General features: G+C 37.9%; 1 protein-coding gene across 20 annotated transcripts in view; it reads left to right on the top strand.

Moving 5' to 3' along the window:
* The window catches only part of Trpm3 (transient receptor potential cation channel subfamily M member 3), a 517,403-nt gene that overhangs the window by 276,274 nt on the left and 221,952 nt on the right, over positions 1-19,177 (top strand). For 11 of the 20 annotated variants that reach the window (XM_070035725.1, XM_070035722.1, XM_070035723.1 and 8 more), the window contains exon 7: positions 10,387-10,461. The exons of the other annotated variants lie outside the window; for them this stretch is intronic. In XM_070035725.1, coding sequence (XP_069891826.1) covers positions 10,387-10,461 — 75 coding nt within the window. The remainder of the gene's footprint in view (positions 1-10,386; positions 10,462-19,177) is intronic. 20 annotated transcript variants of the gene reach the window in all.

Below are 19,177 nucleotides of genomic sequence, written 5' to 3'. Positions count from 1 at the left end.
TGTGACCACATTTATTTCCTCCTCTGTTTTAATTCTGAAGGAAATCCAAGCAGCATATGATTTCACACAACAATATTACTATCAAAGTATTTTTAACTTGGTGTTGGCCACACATATCCTAAATTTTAAATGTACTCCCTGACTCAGTAGCCACAAAAAATACATACTGATCCAGGGATTTAGTTTAAATACACTGTTTCAAGGTCACCATAACCCAAGAAATATTGATCTGTTCTCCTGTAATACAATAGAGTAAATACTGACCAAATCAACCTATTATGTATTTTTATATAACTAAAAGAGCAGCATATGGGATTCTCAACATGCAAAAGTGATGAATGCTTATTATTATGCTGATTTTATATCATGCAGATATATTGAATTATCATAAACTATACCATAAAGATGTATAAATGTTGTCTCTGTACAATACATACTACTTCATGATAAAATATATCTTATAAAGTTAATCATCTTTCTACTCCCAAATTCTACTTTCAGCTAACCAAAAACAGTTTAAAACAAACATTTCAGCTCTTAACAAATGAAGGGTAGGCCTGGCACCTTTAATCCTAGCTACTCAGCAAGCTGAGATTTGAAGATCAGGAAAGACCTTAAGACTCTTATCCCCAACTAACCATTGGAAAACTGGAAGTGTCACTGTGGTTCAAAGTGGTAGAGTGCTTGCTAGGCTTGAGCAAAAAGAGCTCAGGGACAGCGCCCATGCCCAACAAGAACAACAGCAAAAAAAAAAGTAAAAGAAGAAGTTTAGAAAACTCTTCAGCAATTACAGTTTTCTTTCAAGCGTTCGGGGAAGAATGTATCTTTGGAGGAGAAAAGCAAGTCTTTGTCAGTGCTGTAAACTTTAGTGTCAGGTGGACTTGGGAATGAATTCACATCACCATAGCCCTATCATTTTAGTTGTTAGGTTTCTTTGAGTTAGTATGTTTCTTCTGTTTTTGTATCTGTGGTTCAGGGATGACAATCCCTTTGGTTTCTGAGTGGGTCGATATCCCAAAAAATTCTGTGCAAGGCAGTTCATATTAGTTCCATTTATACCTCAGGGGTACAAGGATTCTTGTCACCATAGATTATGTCTATATACCCTCACTGCTAGAAATACCAATCTGAAACTAAGAGCCTTTCACCTATAGCCTATTAACAGTCTAGGCTATTCATTACCATGAATAATCACCTCATTCTAATTTTTAAGTCATGTAACCTTTAGCTGCAAGAGTGTCCAAAGAGAAGCTGGAGGCTTAAAATTATGTGTTGGCGCATACCATCAAGCCTCTTCCAATATAATGTGTTAAAGAACAATTGATATATAATTTTCTGATCACTGCTGCAATAATCAGAAAACTATCATTTTTCCCTACATTGCTGAAAAGGCCATTGACACTCAGGTCTGTGTAAATAATATAATAGAGAAAATATAAGCTCTCATTGGGAACTCAAGCTATTTTAGTGTGGAAGAGTAGTTAATGATGGCAAGTTGGATTATGGAATATTCTACTTGTTCAGGTAGGAGAATTTGGGCTGACTGTGAATTAACCCAGAATATATACATATATATTAAAACCTTAGATTTGAGCCAACGTCAGATTTTCCTTCTTGTAATTTACCATTTAATTTTTTTTAAAAATCACAAATAAAAGCCAAGATTGAAGTTCTCTTAGGCTTTATTTGATTTAAATGCTGGCTGTTTGTATTGGAATGGTATTTTGGGTTTGGCAAGATGGAAATTGTATCTGGAATGCATGTCTGATAACTTTGTGAACATCAACCTTGGGAATAAAGGAAGTTTGATTATGAGGCTAAAATTCTCTATCTGCAGTTCTCTACTTGAACAAAAATTCTCTATCAGACTCAATCAAGTCCATGGGATCATGTCTCCCCTGGAAGACATTATGCATTTTTTGTGATATTACATGCTGCGAGTGTCTGAGTAGGTTGACTTCTATAATCAGTGCTTCTGCTACTTTTGAAGCTAGTTTGGAAGAGAATGTGATACTGTTCATTCTTTGTCCCGCCATAGCATCTGACATTTAAGTGTAGCCTTATTTGATGAGGCCACCTGGAGTACTTTTCTCTAAAGCAACAGATTAAAATGGTCCTGGCATTTTATTTCCAAGTAAACAAGGAAGAGAAGTGATTAGAGAATTCATAAAATACAATCTAATTTGGCATTTAAGAATATTGGTGTTTAGAACTCTCGGGGGGGGGGGATGTTTTATTATGCAGTTCCTAAAACAACATATCTACTGGTGTAAGATGATATGAGTATCCACACAAACTAGCAAAAATAATAGTAATAATAATATTTGCCAGTAGGATAAATATCATCTCTAAGAAACATGCTGGTATATAAGGTAAGTCAAAGCTGGTAACAATTCATTGGTTAAAATTAAATTGGACCTTAAATTGATAGGATTTTATAGGATAACACACATCAATTTAAATCATTTTGTGGCAGAAATGATTTTATAATCAGAAAATAAGTACTAATGATGCTGTCATTTTTACCCTGATTCCTTTACTCCCATTCTTGGTGATAACTCTGGAACGTGATTGTTTTCAACTAGGCTAAGAGGGCCTAATGTGGGAAGGGTAAGGTGCTAGTGGCACATGCCTGTAATTCTAGATATTCATGAGACTGAAATGTGAGGATCATGGTTCAAAACCAACCCCAGCAGGGAAGTGTTTGAAGCTCTTCCCTCTGATTAACCAGTAAAAAGCCAGAAATGAAGTGGTGGCTCAAGTGGTAGATTGCCAGCCTTGAGCAAATATGCTCAGGGACAGTGCCAGAGTTCAGAGTTCAAGCCCCAAGAGCAGCACAAAAAAATGGAAAGGGGACTTGGAGTTGTCACAGATTGACACTTATTAATGGTCTGGGAGAAGAAGGGGTGTTGGCATTCTGTAGCTTGTAGGACAACTTTATATGAAGAACTTCCTGACCCAACAGCACCCCGTCGGAAGTATTACTTGGTGTCTATGTTTAAAGATACACATAGAAGAAATATCACTAGAGAATAGTGGTAAAATTCAAATTATATAACAACTTCTGAAGATATTGGTACCTTATAACTGAAACAAAGCTGGATGTCTGCTCTGATACTTCCATTAGATCCTATTAACTAACTTCATTTGTGCTGCATCTTAAATCTATTCTGTCTTGAGTAAGGAGCAAAGACATTGTAGTAGAGCTCTTAGCACAGCTTAAAACAGTAAATGGGCTTGGATTGACCTTTCTGCCATCATGGCTGTAAGAAGACTGCTTTTCATTTGAAGAGACACACCATTCTGCTTAACAGGCAGAACTAACTGATGAAGTAAAGCATATGAGAATTTCAATTCTGAGGCACCCATTCTTACCATCACTGTTTTGGTGGGTTGTTTTTTTTTTTCTTTCATTATTTCTTGCCTAGCAACTCCAGAAATGTGCTCAAGGCTGGGAGTTTTCCTGTCATAGTCTTTGATGCTCAGAGAAATTCTAGAAACTACAGCAATTAGCTGAATAGGGAAAAGCAACATGGGCTCTAAAGTATAACAATAGGTAAAGCCATTCCTTATTTGATATTGCCCATGGAACATTGTAATAAATCAAGGCTAGTAAGTCAAGCTCAACACTAAATGTAAAGAGAATTGTACAACTCAAGAAGGAATGGAAGGAAGATAAAATACTAGGCAATAGGTACAAGCTCTGCCACATTTGTTCAACATAGCTTTCAAGACAGGTATTTCTCTTATCCCTCTCTATATACATATATATGTATAGATATATATAAAGAGTTGGCTAGAGCTGACTTATAAGAAAAAAATCACATCTGACATTCATAAATAAGACATACCTCTATGTTCGTGTTTATTCATTGAAGAATCTTGCCCATAAATAGTTCCTTTTTTTTTGGTCGGTCATGGGGCTTGAACTCTGGGCCTGGGCGCTGTCCTTCAGCTCTTCAGCTCAAGGCGAGCACTCTACCACTTGAGCTACAGCGCCACTTCCGGTTTTCTGGTGGTTTATTGGAGATAGGAGTCTCACGGTCTCTCCTGCCCGGGCTGGCTTTGAACCCGGATCCTCAGATCTCAGCCTCCTGAGTAGCTAGGATTACAGGCGTGAGCCACCAGCGCCCAGCTCCATAAATAGTTCCTATAATTCATCTTTCCCTTTCATTTCTCTCCTATGAACTTTTCAGTATTATATAATTGAGTTTATCCCCAGCTCTGGCAATAGGATTGAAACAAGCTGCCTAAAATGTTATCATTTTTAGATCATCATGGTACCATGGAGCTACAGTCTAACTCCAGTTTGGTTAACTAAGCTAAATGAACTCCTTTAGCCTCCAAATAATTGCTAATGTGCTATGAACAATGCATGTGCATTCTTAACTGGATCTTTCTCCACACATTTTGTGACACACCATTTGTATCATTTAAATCACAAAAATATTAAAAATCGGAGAGCAGATTCTCTGTCTATGACACTCCATGCTTGAAACGTCAAAGATGAGTCCTGGAAAATAATTCTCCTGTGACTTCCTCATGGCTGCAATTTTGTTTCAACAGTAGAATGGAGGTTGTTCAGCCCTGCAAATCCACAATAGAAATGAAAGGCTCTTGCACTATTTGAAAGTGGGAATAAAAGTAACCTATCCTGTGACTCAGTGGAGGAAATGTTTGAGGAGACTGGAGAAAAGATGAGCATGGAGGTAGGGGGTAATGACCTTCTTATACCAATTATCCAACGTGGCATCCAACAACTTAATATAAAGCCCCAATTGGTAACTAGTGATTTGACAAAAAGCAGCCGAGCCTGGAGGGCTCTTGAAGGCTTCTCGGGCCAATAAAACATATGATTCCATGTTTTTGCTAATAACAACTGTAGAATAATTAATTTCTAGAGTTTATTTCATAAGCAGTTCCTTGTGGCCTGTTGTTTTAGCATTTAAGGCAAACAGACCATTACTAATTCAGTCCTAGTTTTTTCTTTAGTTTCCATTTATCCAGTCACACTCAAATGGCAGATCTCAGTTAATGAACAAAGCCGAAGTGTATGTGTTGCCTTTCAGACTTAATGAAGTCACAAAAGAAGAACTATGAAACTAAAGTTTGCCTTTCCTCTATGTATACTTTATTTGTGCCGTCATTTTTTTCTCTGTGCCTCTGCCTTTGCATCTTTTTCTTTCATCATTTTATAAAACAAGTTCACTATTCATCCTCTAAAATGCTTGGGACTCAGAGTGTTTCAGATTTAGACTTTTGGGGGTATTAGATTTTCAGATTACAAATGATCAACCTGTACAAAAATCATACAGTTATGACTTTTCCATCCACACATATTTCTACAGAAATCCAATATTTAGAAATCTCATTATAAAATACAAAAATAAGTTCAGAAGATAAAAATTCACAAGGCAAAGATCTAATTTCCATAAGATGTGCAGTGTGCACAAATCAAAAAGAAAAATATGGAAAGCCCTACAAGAAAATGGGCAAAATATATCAATGGGAAGATGAGAAGGAAGAAAATTCAAAGATTCTATCTCATTCACATGCAATACAATTTTAAAGCAACCAAACTGGCATTTAGAATGTTTATTTAAATAAATATGTATGGAACTGTTTATTCATATATTTTGATGTGCAAATATGGCTAACTCTATTTGGCAAAACAATTTGGCTGATCTCCCCTATAGTTTTATGCTTAGGAGTTTATTCTGTGTATACCTACTGTAGAACTATTTACTGTAATAAAACAGAAATAAACACTTATCAATAAGCTGACTCTAAAATAATCTGAAATTATTGTAAGTAGTATGGATAATATAGTAATTCTGTTTGAGTACAAACAGGAAAATATCTAGAAGTATTTTCTTAAAGTTAAAAGCTTATTTTACAACCATACAACTGTTTGCTTAGTATAATCACATTTACTTTTCATCAGTTAGCTATTTATGTACTTATAAAATACCCCACAGGACATAAGTGAACAAATAGTATTTGCAGTGAGACTTGAGGTAGGGAGAGATAGCAGAATATGACTCTTTCATGTCATGATTTAAAATTTTCCTATTTATTTATTATTTATTTTTATTTCCTAGTTATTTATTTATTTTTGTGTTGGTCCCGGGGCTTGAACTTAGAGCCTGAGCATTGTTTCCAAGCTTTTTTGCTCATGGCTGGCACTCTAATACTTGAGCCACAGCTCCACTTCCAGCTTTTTGATGGTTAATGGGCTGGCTTTGAATGGTGATCCTCAGATCTCAGCTTCCTGAGTAGCTAAGATTACAGGCGTGAATCACCAGCTTCTGGCTCTTACATTTATTTTGGACAGTGAACAGAAAATTGCTTTTGGAAGAGAGAAAATGAGAATGAGAATAGGACATTTGTTTCCTTCCTTCCTCCTTCACATATGTGTGTATCATTTTTTGAACATTTCTTATGTTCATACAAAATGATAGTGTAAGACACAACAATGCCACTTTACTGGAACAAATTAGTAAACTGGTCATTTCACATAGTTGCCCACCTCCCCCATGTAGCCATAAAGTACTCATTAGCAAAAATCCTGACTGTACCACACTATTGTTTACTAGAGTATTTGTGTTTAATGTTATACATTCATTTTTTAAGTTTTGTCTTTCACCCATCTCTTACTGCTTCCTTCCCTGCCCAGACATTTAATATTATTGACCTGTGGGTAAAGAAACCAGCTGTGTTCACTACACCTGCTTCCCTCCCTACCTCAGTCATTGAGCAGTTTTTAACCCTAAGACAAAATAAGTCAACACATAGAAAATGTTTTCAGATTTGACATTAAAAGAATATGTATACAATTACGAGACCAGAGTAACCGATTCTGTGCTTAGATTAGATAGTGGCCTGAATCAGAAAACAATTCATCAATCCTCTGGAAAAAATAACCAAGCAGCTGATGAATAACCAAAGAATTTAAATTTATTCTTCATCCTTAACACCAATGTCATGTTATTATTAATGAGGAGGCTGAAAGTGCCCTGGGTGTGTGTTTCTACCAGGAGAACAATCTAGCAGGCCTACAACTATTTAGCTTTCTTTTTATCATGCTTCTGGGCACCCCAAATTCCATCTGCCTTCTCCCCATTATAGCATGACTCATTCGATATTGTCTATATGTTCATGGTAAAAAAGTATCTATAATATACTCTTCACCCCATTATACTTCGTTAAAGATTTTTATTAGCACATATTAGTTACACAAGGGAGTTTCATGGTAGTATTTCCCCAGTCAAGTGAACCCCTCCATCTCTATCCTACTATCCTACTACCTACCTTACTATCTCGTTAAGATGTTTCACATGCAGGCAAAGCATATCACATTTCTTCAGCTCTTCAAAACGTGGTAAAACCGAGAACCGAAACTATCTGTCATTTAGCATGAAGAGTGAGTACTTGGTTACAGAATTCCCCTTGACATCATTTCTTTTAGGCTCTTTTGTTAAAATGATTGGCTTGTGCACCTACAAAGACTTGAAGAACCTTGTCTTATAAATTTGAAAACAACACTTAGGGTTTGTTGATGGCTATTCTAAATGATTTACCAAAAATTAGCTGATTTAATTCCTACAAGCCTGAAGCATGTGCCAGTATTTTTCCCAGTGACCAGTAAGAAAACTGAGGACAGCAATAGGACCCTGGTCAAACTGCTACTAAGTGGCAGACCCATGAAATCTGGATGTATCTGAAGCCAGGCCTGTATTCTGTGCTCTGTACCTTCTCTGTATTCAAAGGGCTTCCTTATAGAGCAGTAAAGTGTTAAATGTCTTCTAATGATACAAAATACACTAAGAATTCACATAAAAGAAATTCTGAGTGGAATATTCATAGGAATTACCTAGCAAAGGGATTTCAAGTCAATTTGACAGGCAGAATGGGGTCAGTGGATTGTTAGCCGCACAGGTAAAAGCTTTCAGACGTCATAAATTTAATACTTTGTGTGTAATCTAAACTTCTTTGAATTTCGCTAATATTTTCCTTTAGCTTTTTTTGGCATAGCAAAACTTCAGCCACAATCATGCATAAGGAGCACACATGCACTAGAGTTCATTTGTCAGGAAATGGAACAGCAAAATAACAAGGGAAAATATATGGCTCATTGCTTCCTTTTTATGGTCAGATTGATATGCAGGAAGATATTATCTCAAAATACAGAATCATAAGTAGTACAATGTGTGTGATAGATGTGTATAGATCATCTAGCTTCATTAAGTGACAGACCCAAGAAGCCTGTGTGTGTAATTTATACCACTCGGGTCTATGTCATCTCTGTATTCAAAGAGCTGCATGGTAAAGTAGGTGGATTTTATTTATATCATCTCTTTCTGTAACTTTTACATGCAAATGGAGAAAGCCACTTCAAAAAAAGCTGGTGCTCCCCCTACACACACACCCAGACCATTTTCTCTACTGGGTCTTGAAGAGTAATTATGGAAATATTAAGACAGCTAGGGACATAATTAATACATATCTATTATCTAGGATTCCATTTTTAATTATGCCATGAATTTTTACTCTGCTTGATTGTCACTGAAGTGTTATTTAAAATTTTGATCATTTGATTTTGATAACCAGGGAAGAATAAACTGCAAATATCAGCATGCTATTTCCTCTGCAGAAAAATTGTAGCTGCACCTATTTTTTAACTTGATTCTATCTTCCGTGCTTGGGCTAAAATTTCTGGGAAAGTTTGTGTGGTAGTTTCTTTTAAAGCCTTGCTTATAGTATTTAGCAAATGGCCTAATTACCATACATAGTGGTAGACCAGTCAAGGGACTGTGTATGCACAAACTTAATTTGTGTTCTCAGAGGCATACTAATTAGGAACTTTCTGGGAAATGTACAGTAATTACTCTTGGTGTGTTATTTATGAACTCTGAAGAACCAACTTATATCCTCTGCTCCATGAGATACTGTTTTATGGTTTCCCCATAAAAGAAGCCAGCGTTGTCAGATTATAGCCCTGAGAAATGCCCAAATGATGTTCCTTAAAGACTGAACACCATACCTCTCACCAACCAGCCACCCCAGCCCAACTCCTACCTCCCAACAATGGCCACAAGTAGATGCTAGTCTTGTTTTGTTTTGTTTTTGGGTCCAGTCGTGGGGCCTGAACTCTTCAGCTCAAGACTAGCTCTCTACCACTTGAGCCACAGCGCCACTTCCGGCTTTTTTCTTTTTGCTTATGTGGTGCTGAAGAATTGAACCCAGGGCCTCATGCATGCAAGGCAAGTGCTCTACCACTGAGCCACCTTCCCAGCCCGAGGCTAGTCTAGAAGTCTCGGCTGATCTTATGAAGGAAGAATCTGAGGTCATCCTTGAAGACTGTATCTAGAGAATGAAGTGAAGACAGAAGCAGAATGTCCTGAGTATCTAGAGATTCTCCCTCAAGGGATTTGAAATAGGAATGTTGTCTGGGACCTTTAGCCAAAAGATAGCTTGACTAGCAAATTAGAAACCTAGAACATAGTATTTCACTGAATTTTTCTTCCACTTCAGGGTAGAGTAGCCAAATTAGAAAAGAAGGAAAAAAGAATTTATATACAATCAAAGTATCTGTCTGTTTAAGTAGCTAGCTAACTCATTATCTAATCTGTCCATCCATCCTTCCATTCACCATCTTCCATTCATCCATGCTTCTATCCATCCATCCATCTATCCATCCATCCATCCATCCATCCATCCATCCATCCATCCATCCATCCACATATCTGTCTGTCTACCTACCTATCCACCAATTCAAGTCTAACTATATATCTTGACCAGTAGTGAACAGAATATAGAGAATTTATCCAGTAAATGACATTGCTCATGTTTCATGAAACCTTGGCATTTCTTTGACTTCTTCTTTAAAGGAAAAAAATCAAGATTAGCCTCTGAAAGGTTAGTTTTCTAGGTCATATGAAGTTCATCACTTGAGAATATTTCTCCAGAATTCATAGAAATGGTTTTTAAGAGGAAAGTGGGATGGAGTCCAGTTCCTGTTCTGTCCTGTTCTAGAAAACATAGGACTCAAATTTTCAAAAACTGCAACTTAGGATTCCTTGGGATAGTTAAGTGGTAAGCATTGGTACAGGCATGGAACCTGAATTCATTTCAACCCTTTGGCCATCTGTAGTTATTCTAGGCTAAAATAGTATAGTGAAGAGTTCTTCATTCAGCAGAGAGAATGTTGATTTTTAATAAGATGTTTACATGTAGATTTAAGACATCTGATCTTTTGCATAGATCTGAATCTGACTAGGTTGCAGTCACACATAAAATTTATGAAGATTGAGTAGCCCATCTGATATAATAAATACATGTCTATCCATTGGGTTGTAGAAATTCAAAGATTTTATTTTTTGACAGGATGCCTGCCGTTTTTCTCTCTTGACTCCCGCTTGTTTTATTCATTTTGGGGTAGTTGCCAATTAGACACAATTGGTAAGTATAATTAATGGACAACTTAAATTTCCTGTTAAGCCACTGCCAAGTATATTAACCATAGAAGCCTTCATTTCCTCTTGCAAATTCCTAACACCACTATTCCCCTGTGATTGCTGTTCATCTCTATCTTTTCTGAGACACCCAACCACCTCAGACATTAATGACTCATTATTACTTGCCATTTGAAAGATTCCATATTGGACAGCTTGACAACACTACTAGACTACGACTAGGAGGAAATAACTATTCATTCACATCCAGGCATTATGCAAGATACGCAGTCTCTTTTGATATACCCCAAGGTGCCTCAAGGTAGAAATCATCTCTTTTTCTCTAGTTGATAAAGGGACAGCTCAAGAGGTTATGTCCCTGTCTTAAGACTCCAACTACAGAGAAAGATAGATGCCAATCTGGGCTGATGCGATTCAGATACTCTTAATCCTCTCATCCATTCATAGAAATGTTATCTCATTATTTTGATTATCTAGTTTGGGTGTCAGCATTTTTTTCAACAATTATGTGAATGCCAGCTCTCTATCAGATTATGGTTAAGTACTGGTTTATTTGAATGTGTCATCAAGAAAGACTTTGGGTAGAGGATGGTGGATAGAGGAAAGATGATGAAGAAGTAATATGAGGAGGAAATACAGGAGGTGATGGAGTTGGGGTGGGGGGTAGAATGGAAACAAACAGAGGAGCTCCTGATCGTGTATCCATGGCTACAGTCTTTCTTCATGTGACTCGTGGACTTCCCTTTGTCATCCTATGCCTGAGAATATATGAAGGAGGCTGGGAAGGCAAAGGGACGTTCAATTGTCATCACTGGCATCTTTTGATCATTGCACCATCATCAAATGCATTGGGATAATCATGACATGAACTTCTTCCATCACTGCGCCCATAATTGTCTCATGAAAGGAATAACAACTCCATATGTAGAAAAAACCTAGTAGAACTTCAAGGAGCTTGAAACATTGGAAAGGGTTAAGTATGTGCTCACAGACTAACATCCCGCATTTCAAACCACATAGTTATACTTCCTACAAGCAAATGATGTGAGCATCTTTTTGTCTTTGGTGGATGCTGTAGTCTGTACAGCCCTACCATCCTCTGAATCTTCTGCCTCAACCAACCCAGGAGAAGACCAAATACCAAATTATCAATACCCAAATCTAGATGGGTTGACTTCAGAGATGAAGAGTTGCCACTTTTAAGATGCTTCCAACAGACTGCTCAGACTTTTCTCTGCCTTTTAGGAGGGCTTCCCCTTATCTTTGAGTGAGGGACACAATATAGACTCAACTCTCCTTTGTCATTTGATGGCAAGGTGTCCGTTATGCTGCTCTATCTGTGAAGATTTGTGAATCTTAGTGAAACATGTTTCACGGTGTCTGCCTATCTTCTTTCCCTGACCCTTTTCCAACTCCAGTGAGGAGCCATCTCTTCTTCAGTAAGGAGACTGCTTTTTACAAATTAGACAGTTTGGTAAACAATGAATCTGAACAGGGCAACTGCTCACATTCTGATGACATCTTTTAGCCACTTTGACATGCAAGAAAGAACTATGGGATCTCCTAGCACATTAGGTTTAGGTTGCGAATGTTTGACTGGCATTTTAGTTTCATGATCAGCGACATATGCCATTGCTGGTCAGGTATAATAGATTGTTATCATAGTAGAGACCTTTGGAGTAACCCAATCTCTTCCTTGTTACATTGCTAAGTCTCTCAAGGGCTACATGGCTAGCTTCTTTTGCTATCATAAACCCTTGTGGACATCCTTCCCCATTCATTCTTTATTTCCTTTTAAAATACCATACCCATAAGCTACCTATCTGGCCACAACCTACATTCCCTCTAAATCTCAACTCAAAACTGTCCTTCCTCTCCTTCCTCCTGTGGTGCTCATAGTCCAACCTTCACCTCCTCCATATTTCTACACCATTCTATCTAAACCACTGTCTGCCCATTGCACAGTTTCTTTTGATAGAGTGATTATCTATCCATCTTCCTGTTCCATCGCTCATCACCTACAGATTGTGAGACCTTAAAGTGTAGACCCTGTGTCTTATCCATTTTCATCATCCTGTAGTTCCTAGTACATTCAAGTGAGAACTCAAGAAATTGTTTTTGTAGCTATCAATACTTCATGTTCCTGGCCCTATTTTCAGTTTGGGTTTTTAGGGGTTGGGCATCAGTGGCTTATGCCTGTAATCCTAGCTATTCAGAAGGCTGAGATCTGAGGATCACAGTTCAAAGCCAGCCTGAGCAGAAAAGTCTGTAAGATTCTTATCTCCAATTAGCCACCAGAAAACAGGAATTGGAGCTGTGGCTCAAAGTGGTAGAGCACTAGCCTGGAGCAAAAAGAGCTCAGAGATGGCACCATGAAATTAAGCCCCAGGACAGCACACACACACACACACACACACACACATGCACACACGCACACACACGCACACATACTAGAAGGGCTTAGCTATTAAAAGGTGGAAAATAAAGCCACATAAAATCACAAGATAGACTGAAGGAGGAAATAATAAATGGGAATGTGTACAGGCAAAGATCACTAGCAGTATCTGTAAGTCATGTTCATGAGTGCATTTACTCATAATTGGACAGTGTTCCTCTTAAATCACAATTCCTGTTAACTTATTTCCATGTTAACAAGTGAGAAAGTTAATAGTCTAAGAATACATTTTATGTAGCAGCCAGTAAGAACCACAATGGCTTCAGTATTGCCATTTACATGGTGTACATGACAATGACCCCACTTACTTGAAGTAAGAATTGCTCATGGCTCCTTTTCAGGCTAGAATAGCTAACCTTAGGAAGGTAGAAGATCAAATAGATGGAAAACTTGTGCTGACTAAGTACTTTTCTGCCATCATCATCAACAATATCACATATATTCCGAGAAAACAGCATATCTCATTCCTTAGGGGCCATGAAGAAAAAAAATGTTGATTGGTTGAGATTTTAATTTACTTATGATGATTAAGGCCAGAGGATTTATCTCAGCATGCTTCGAAGTCCTTACCAAGGATTTATAATAATTGGTCAATCCCTTCAAAGTATTATTTAAAGCACTTCAAGCCCTTGAAACAAATGTATGTACAAGTGAAGAGTATTAAAGAGTGACAAGAAATAGTGCTCTTGGGTGTAACTAATAAAGTTGTCATCATTTTCACAAAATAAAAACCTTTTAACCTCAAACACTGAGCTCAAGATCATTAAGCCCTGAGAAAAATGAAAGGTTGTCTATCCTCGTAATGGCCAAACAAGCAAACAGCTGATTCTTCTCTCTCTCTTGGCACCCATGGCTGAAATAAATAAGCAGTCCTTCTCCCTCACTGAACAGGCTGTCCCAGTTCTGCATCGGAGGGCAGATTTCAAAAGCTCTGCAGAGGGCTGCATGCCACAACCGGACAGTAAAACACTTAAGTCCTACAGACTCAGGCAGGGAGTCGAGGATTCTGAAGAGCTTTGGCATCTCTGGGTCTGCATGGGGTTCTGTGGCAGTGCCTGCTGGGAAGAGGCAAGGTGGGAAAGCATAATAGATACATCCTTGTAAACACAGGGAGGTGAGGATTGAAGACTCAGCTTTTCTGGTCATCAAACTAATCTGAGTTGAATCCTTCCTCATTAAGCAGTGTTTCTTCTACCCCGAGGGAGAACACAGGAAGTGCGCTCTGGCTCTGCCGCCTGTGAAAGTTTATCGTGAAATCCTGGGGGAGGTTGCAAAGCACACAACCATGGCACATGGCATTCCACATGAGAAGTCTGTGCAGAATTAGGACACTCACTTTACCAGGCTCAGATTCTATTGTGTCAACACGTATGAATAGGATTTGCTTTGTCCCATTGATTTGTTTGCCCTATTATTCAAGCAATGAGAGTTATTGTAGGAAGAGTGGCTTATTGCTCATAAATTCATGGATAAAATGTCACATAAAATATTTTCCTTATTTCAAGGAAATGTCATTCCTTCATGTAGGTTTGGTTTTATCTTGTGGTCGTTATTTTTGTGCTGTTTCTAGGGCTTGAACCCAGGGCCTAGGCGATATCTCTGAGCTTTTTTTTTTTCTCAAGGCTAGCACTCTGCCACTTGAGCCACAATTCCATTTCCGGCTTTGTGGTAGTTGATTGGAGGTAAGAGTCTTACCAGCTTTCCTGTCTGGTCTGGCTTTGAACTGCGATCCTCAGATCTCGGCAGGTGCTCTTCTGAAAGTGAAGCCAACAGGATCTTTGTTGTGACTGAATCAAGGGCCCCAGGGCTCAGCAGCCTCAGGTTAACATTTCATGGTGTAGTTCAGAGAAGACCAACTCAGACAAGGCGCCTGTGATATTTCCCACCATTGCTGGAATTTGCAGATAGAGAAGAGCACACAAAACTACAACATAGACCTTGTATGTTGGACATTATTTTCTTACTTTCTGTATTTATATATTATTATTTATATAATATACAACATATAACATCTATGTTGTATTTGATATATCTAATGGATAATATATTATTACATATTTATATAGCATATATAATATGTATTAGACCTAATAGTATGTAATAACATGTAATATATTATAATGTGTAATATTGTATTTATAATATATGATATGCAATATGCATAGCATATAATATATAAGAAATATATACTATTCTGAATGTATCTAATATATAATATATACCATTTGATATATATCATATATGATACATTTCACATATTATATGTAATACATATCACATAGCATAATATATATCATGTTGTGTATCATATATAATACTATAATATACCATAGAGTATATAATAATATATCATATATAGAATATAGGAAGGTGATATGTGTTATATATCATATATATTTATATGAAGACATGCATAACACACATAAATGCACAGCATATATATAACATAAAACAGATGATAGATTAGATAGATAGATAGGTAGATAGATAGGTAGATAGAGTGGATAAACAAATGCTAAGGAGAGAAATAAAGCAGAATGGGCATCAGATGTAGTGGAGAGAAAGGACTATAGTTTTAAACAATGGTCAGAAAGACAGGATGAGAAGAGACAAGGAGAGAACCAAGGGAGATATTAGAGGTCAGATCGATGATGAAGAAGCAACCAAGGAGATGTAGAGGAGACGCTGGTGAGAGGAAAGAGAAGGGGGGGCCACCAGTGGCCAGTGTGACTTGTTGGGTGAAGTAAGCGTGGGAACTGGGCTCTAGCCATCAGGAATGCTGTGAGTGCCCAGACTCAAACACTTTCTTCCTCCTTTCACCTGTCCCACCTTTCTTCCATCAAAGACACATGCTTTCCCTTCTGTCCTTCCCAAGACACTCACGAGCTTTGATTTTTAGAAAAGAGCTTATCTTCAGGCACCATCTGCTTCTCAATGCCTCTCCCAAGCCACACAAAATGAGCCACCAACAGCCCTCTGTGAAAATCAGAGAGGGAGAAACAAATATAAAATAAAATCTAGCTCATAATAGGACAAATTATTGTCCTAAGTATGTACTTAGTCAATTTTCAGTAGTTCAGTAAACTTGTGGTAAAATAAAGTAACAGCACATTTTGAATGGATGTGCCAGTCCGGGGGCATGAACTCAAAAACATTGTGTTCTCAGTTGGTTTGTTGTTTTGCTCTTGATTGCCATACTATCACTTGAGCCACACTTCAGTCTAGTTTGGGCTTTGTTTTGTTTGTTTGTTTTTGATGATTAATTGGAGATGGAGTCTCATAGACTTTCTGCCTGTTGGACTTGTTTGGAACCTCAATCCTCCAGATCTCAGCTTTCTGAGTACTTAGGGTTACAGGGGTAAACACTGTCGGCAGAAGCATATTTTTATAGCTTTCCCAATAGCAGGGTTGAGGGCACTGAATTCCAAGAGTGCTTCTCTTCTAATAATGGCTAACATATCAATCACGACAACCTATGTTTGTCCAAGCTTGGCTTACACAAGGAGTGGGGAACATTGGGCCCACAGACAATATAGAAAGTCCACAAAATCACTGGGTGAATGACAGGACACACTCATATGCCTTTCCTTGACTGCCGATGGCCCATCTGCCTGTACTGTTAATATTCCATGGCCTTCAAGTGGTATTATAAATATCCAAATGGCCCTTGGCAGAAAAAAAACGAGTTTCCTTACCCAATCTAGGATCCACTTGATCAGATTCTTATTCTTCCCCAAATATATTGAGGCTTTCTACACTAGCAGATGCTGCCACATGTGAATTATTTTAACCACATCGTTTAGGCTTAGGGGTGGGCAAACTATGATCCAGGAGGCAGGTCTAGCATACCATCTATTTTTGTTGTGTTGATGGCTGTAAATAAAGCTTTATTTTAACTTGGCCATGTTCATATTGAATATAGTGTCTTTGGATGTTTCATGCTCTAACTACAAAGTTGACTAATTGCAACAGAGCTCATCCTACAACATTGAAGGTATTGGCATAGATAGTTTTTACAGAAAAGGTTTGCTAATGTTTAGTTTCAGCCTTAAAATTTATTTCTCATGGGTATTTCAGTCATGTGGTGGAGAGTTTTGGCTGTGTCCTGCAAGAGGGCACATCTCAGATTTCACTTTTCTTGTTGAAACTAGCAAAAATCTCTTGTCCCTTCAGCCCTATGCAAACGCATTGATTGTCATGGTGGTTGGTGCCTAGACCAAGATCATTAGCATCACTTTACCTTTGAACTAAAAGTTCTCAGTTCTCCATCTTCTGATCTCAAGCCCCAAAAGTGAGGCCAGCAGTACGTGTTCTAATGTCCCTCCATGTAGTGATTCCGAAGAATGCTACAATTGAGAGTACTTTATCATCATGATCATGATCATCATGATCATCACCATCATTATCCTTAAGTAGTTGTACAAAAGGGTTTCAATGTCACCAATGTCACCTCTTTCATCATTTTCCCCCATCTCTCCCAACCTCACCCATTCTTTCAATTTCCCTAGTTTCATTTTCACACATGCACATTGATTGTCATGTCTGCATTCACCCCACGATTCCTCTCTCCATTTGCTTGCCCCTCCCATTCTCTTTGACCTCATTCTGCTCCCCTAATACATGTTCCAGCTTCCTGGTATTTATTTTGTTGAAACTGTGAATTATTTGTTTCAAAAGAATCACCCCATTGGAATCCATATACCGCATTTTACTTGACACGTTGTATAAGTATGCATATGGTCCTGCACGAGAATATCCCACCCTTTCAAGCTAGTTTGGATAAACTAGTTTGGACAAAAGAGGATTTTCACATTCAAATTATGACTTTTAAAAAAAGCAGCCCTTAAAGTGCTACTTCCTTATTGATAACCTTAGGATAGCCCAATATCTAGATAATGGCATTCACATTTATTATTACAGTTAAATTGATTTTGGGTGCCAGTGGGGGATGTTTTGCATAAACATAACAGAGTAGGATAATGAGGTTAAATAGTCTAATGGTTAAAGACCCAGAGTTCCCATTGCATACTCTGGATCATGACTATCTTCCTGTTTCTTATCTTCATACACTGGGTGTGTTTAAGTGGCACAATGTAAAGGAAGTATTTAACTCCAAGAGAGAAAAGGATCAGGGATTTATTGCTAGCACCATCAAAGATATGCTACAATCTGAGAACATTTTTCCAATTCTTATTTTTCCTTGAATAAAATTTGCACAGGTGCCGCTAGATGGTTGCTGTTTTCCTTTGCTTAATGATCTAATCCTTCTCTGTATCCAGAGAAAGGAATAGTTCCCACAGCAAACAGCTGTGTTGTAGATGGAGCCAGAAACCCAGGCCCAGAAAAGAGGAGGGAAACTGTGAACCAACACAGCCTCCTTTTTAAATAACTGAGATTGGCATGTTTTAAAAGCCGTTACAAATGAGTTGAGACCCTAGGCTGTAAGTGAGGTAGAGGAGCATTGCATATTGCTTCATTCCTGATTCAGTCATTCAGGTTGTATCTTTCCCATTAATCATGAATGACGAGCCTCTCACTTGCATGTCAGAATGGTTTGATAATTTATGTGATCTCCTTAGAGACAATGAAGTAAACTCCACTACAATAAGTCAGTCACTGAACTCAGAAATTATTCATCCATGACTTTCTTAATGTGCTGCTCTTGTTGTTTTCTTTTATAGAGCTTAAATTATATCAAGGAAAGAAAAGAAAAAAATGTTTTAAGAAAAGCCATATTTAAGTTTTAAAAATAAGTTCATGTACCCTAAAGCAGAATTGAGGCTCAGGTTTGTTAGATGCTGCAGAAAACATTCAGAAAACATGCCAGAAATAGTAAGGGAGTATTATTACAGAGTATCTCATCCAAGAGCTGGAGCCAAAAGCTGAGTTCACTTTACCACATTCATTCGTGTGTGTGATGCTGGTATTGGGGCTTGAACTCGGGGCCTGAGCACTGTCCTTTCATTTTTTTCACTCAAGGCTAGTACTGTACTATTTGAGTACTACTTGCTCTACTTCTGGCACATTTGAAGATAAGAATTTCATAGACTTTCCTACCTAGGAAAGTCCACAGGCTTCAAACTGTGATCTTCAAAACTCAGCCTCCCAAGTAGTTAGGAATACAGATATGAGACACTCACTCTTGCCAACAGTCAGATTGAGAGTTAGGAACCACACTCAGGCAGATGAAAATCAAAGAATCATTTTTATTGATGCTAACATGGCCAGAGATCATGGACAATGTGAA

This window comes from Dipodomys merriami, unplaced genomic scaffold, assembly GCF_024711535.1.
Source record: "Dipodomys merriami isolate MVZ:Mamm:240054 unplaced genomic scaffold, mDipMer1.0.p SCAF_26, whole genome shotgun sequence".
NCBI lineage: Eukaryota > Metazoa > Chordata > Mammalia > Rodentia > Heteromyidae > Dipodomys > Dipodomys merriami.
The sequence above is the reverse complement of the archived record's forward strand: the minus strand, read 5'-3'. Positions and strand labels throughout refer to the sequence as shown.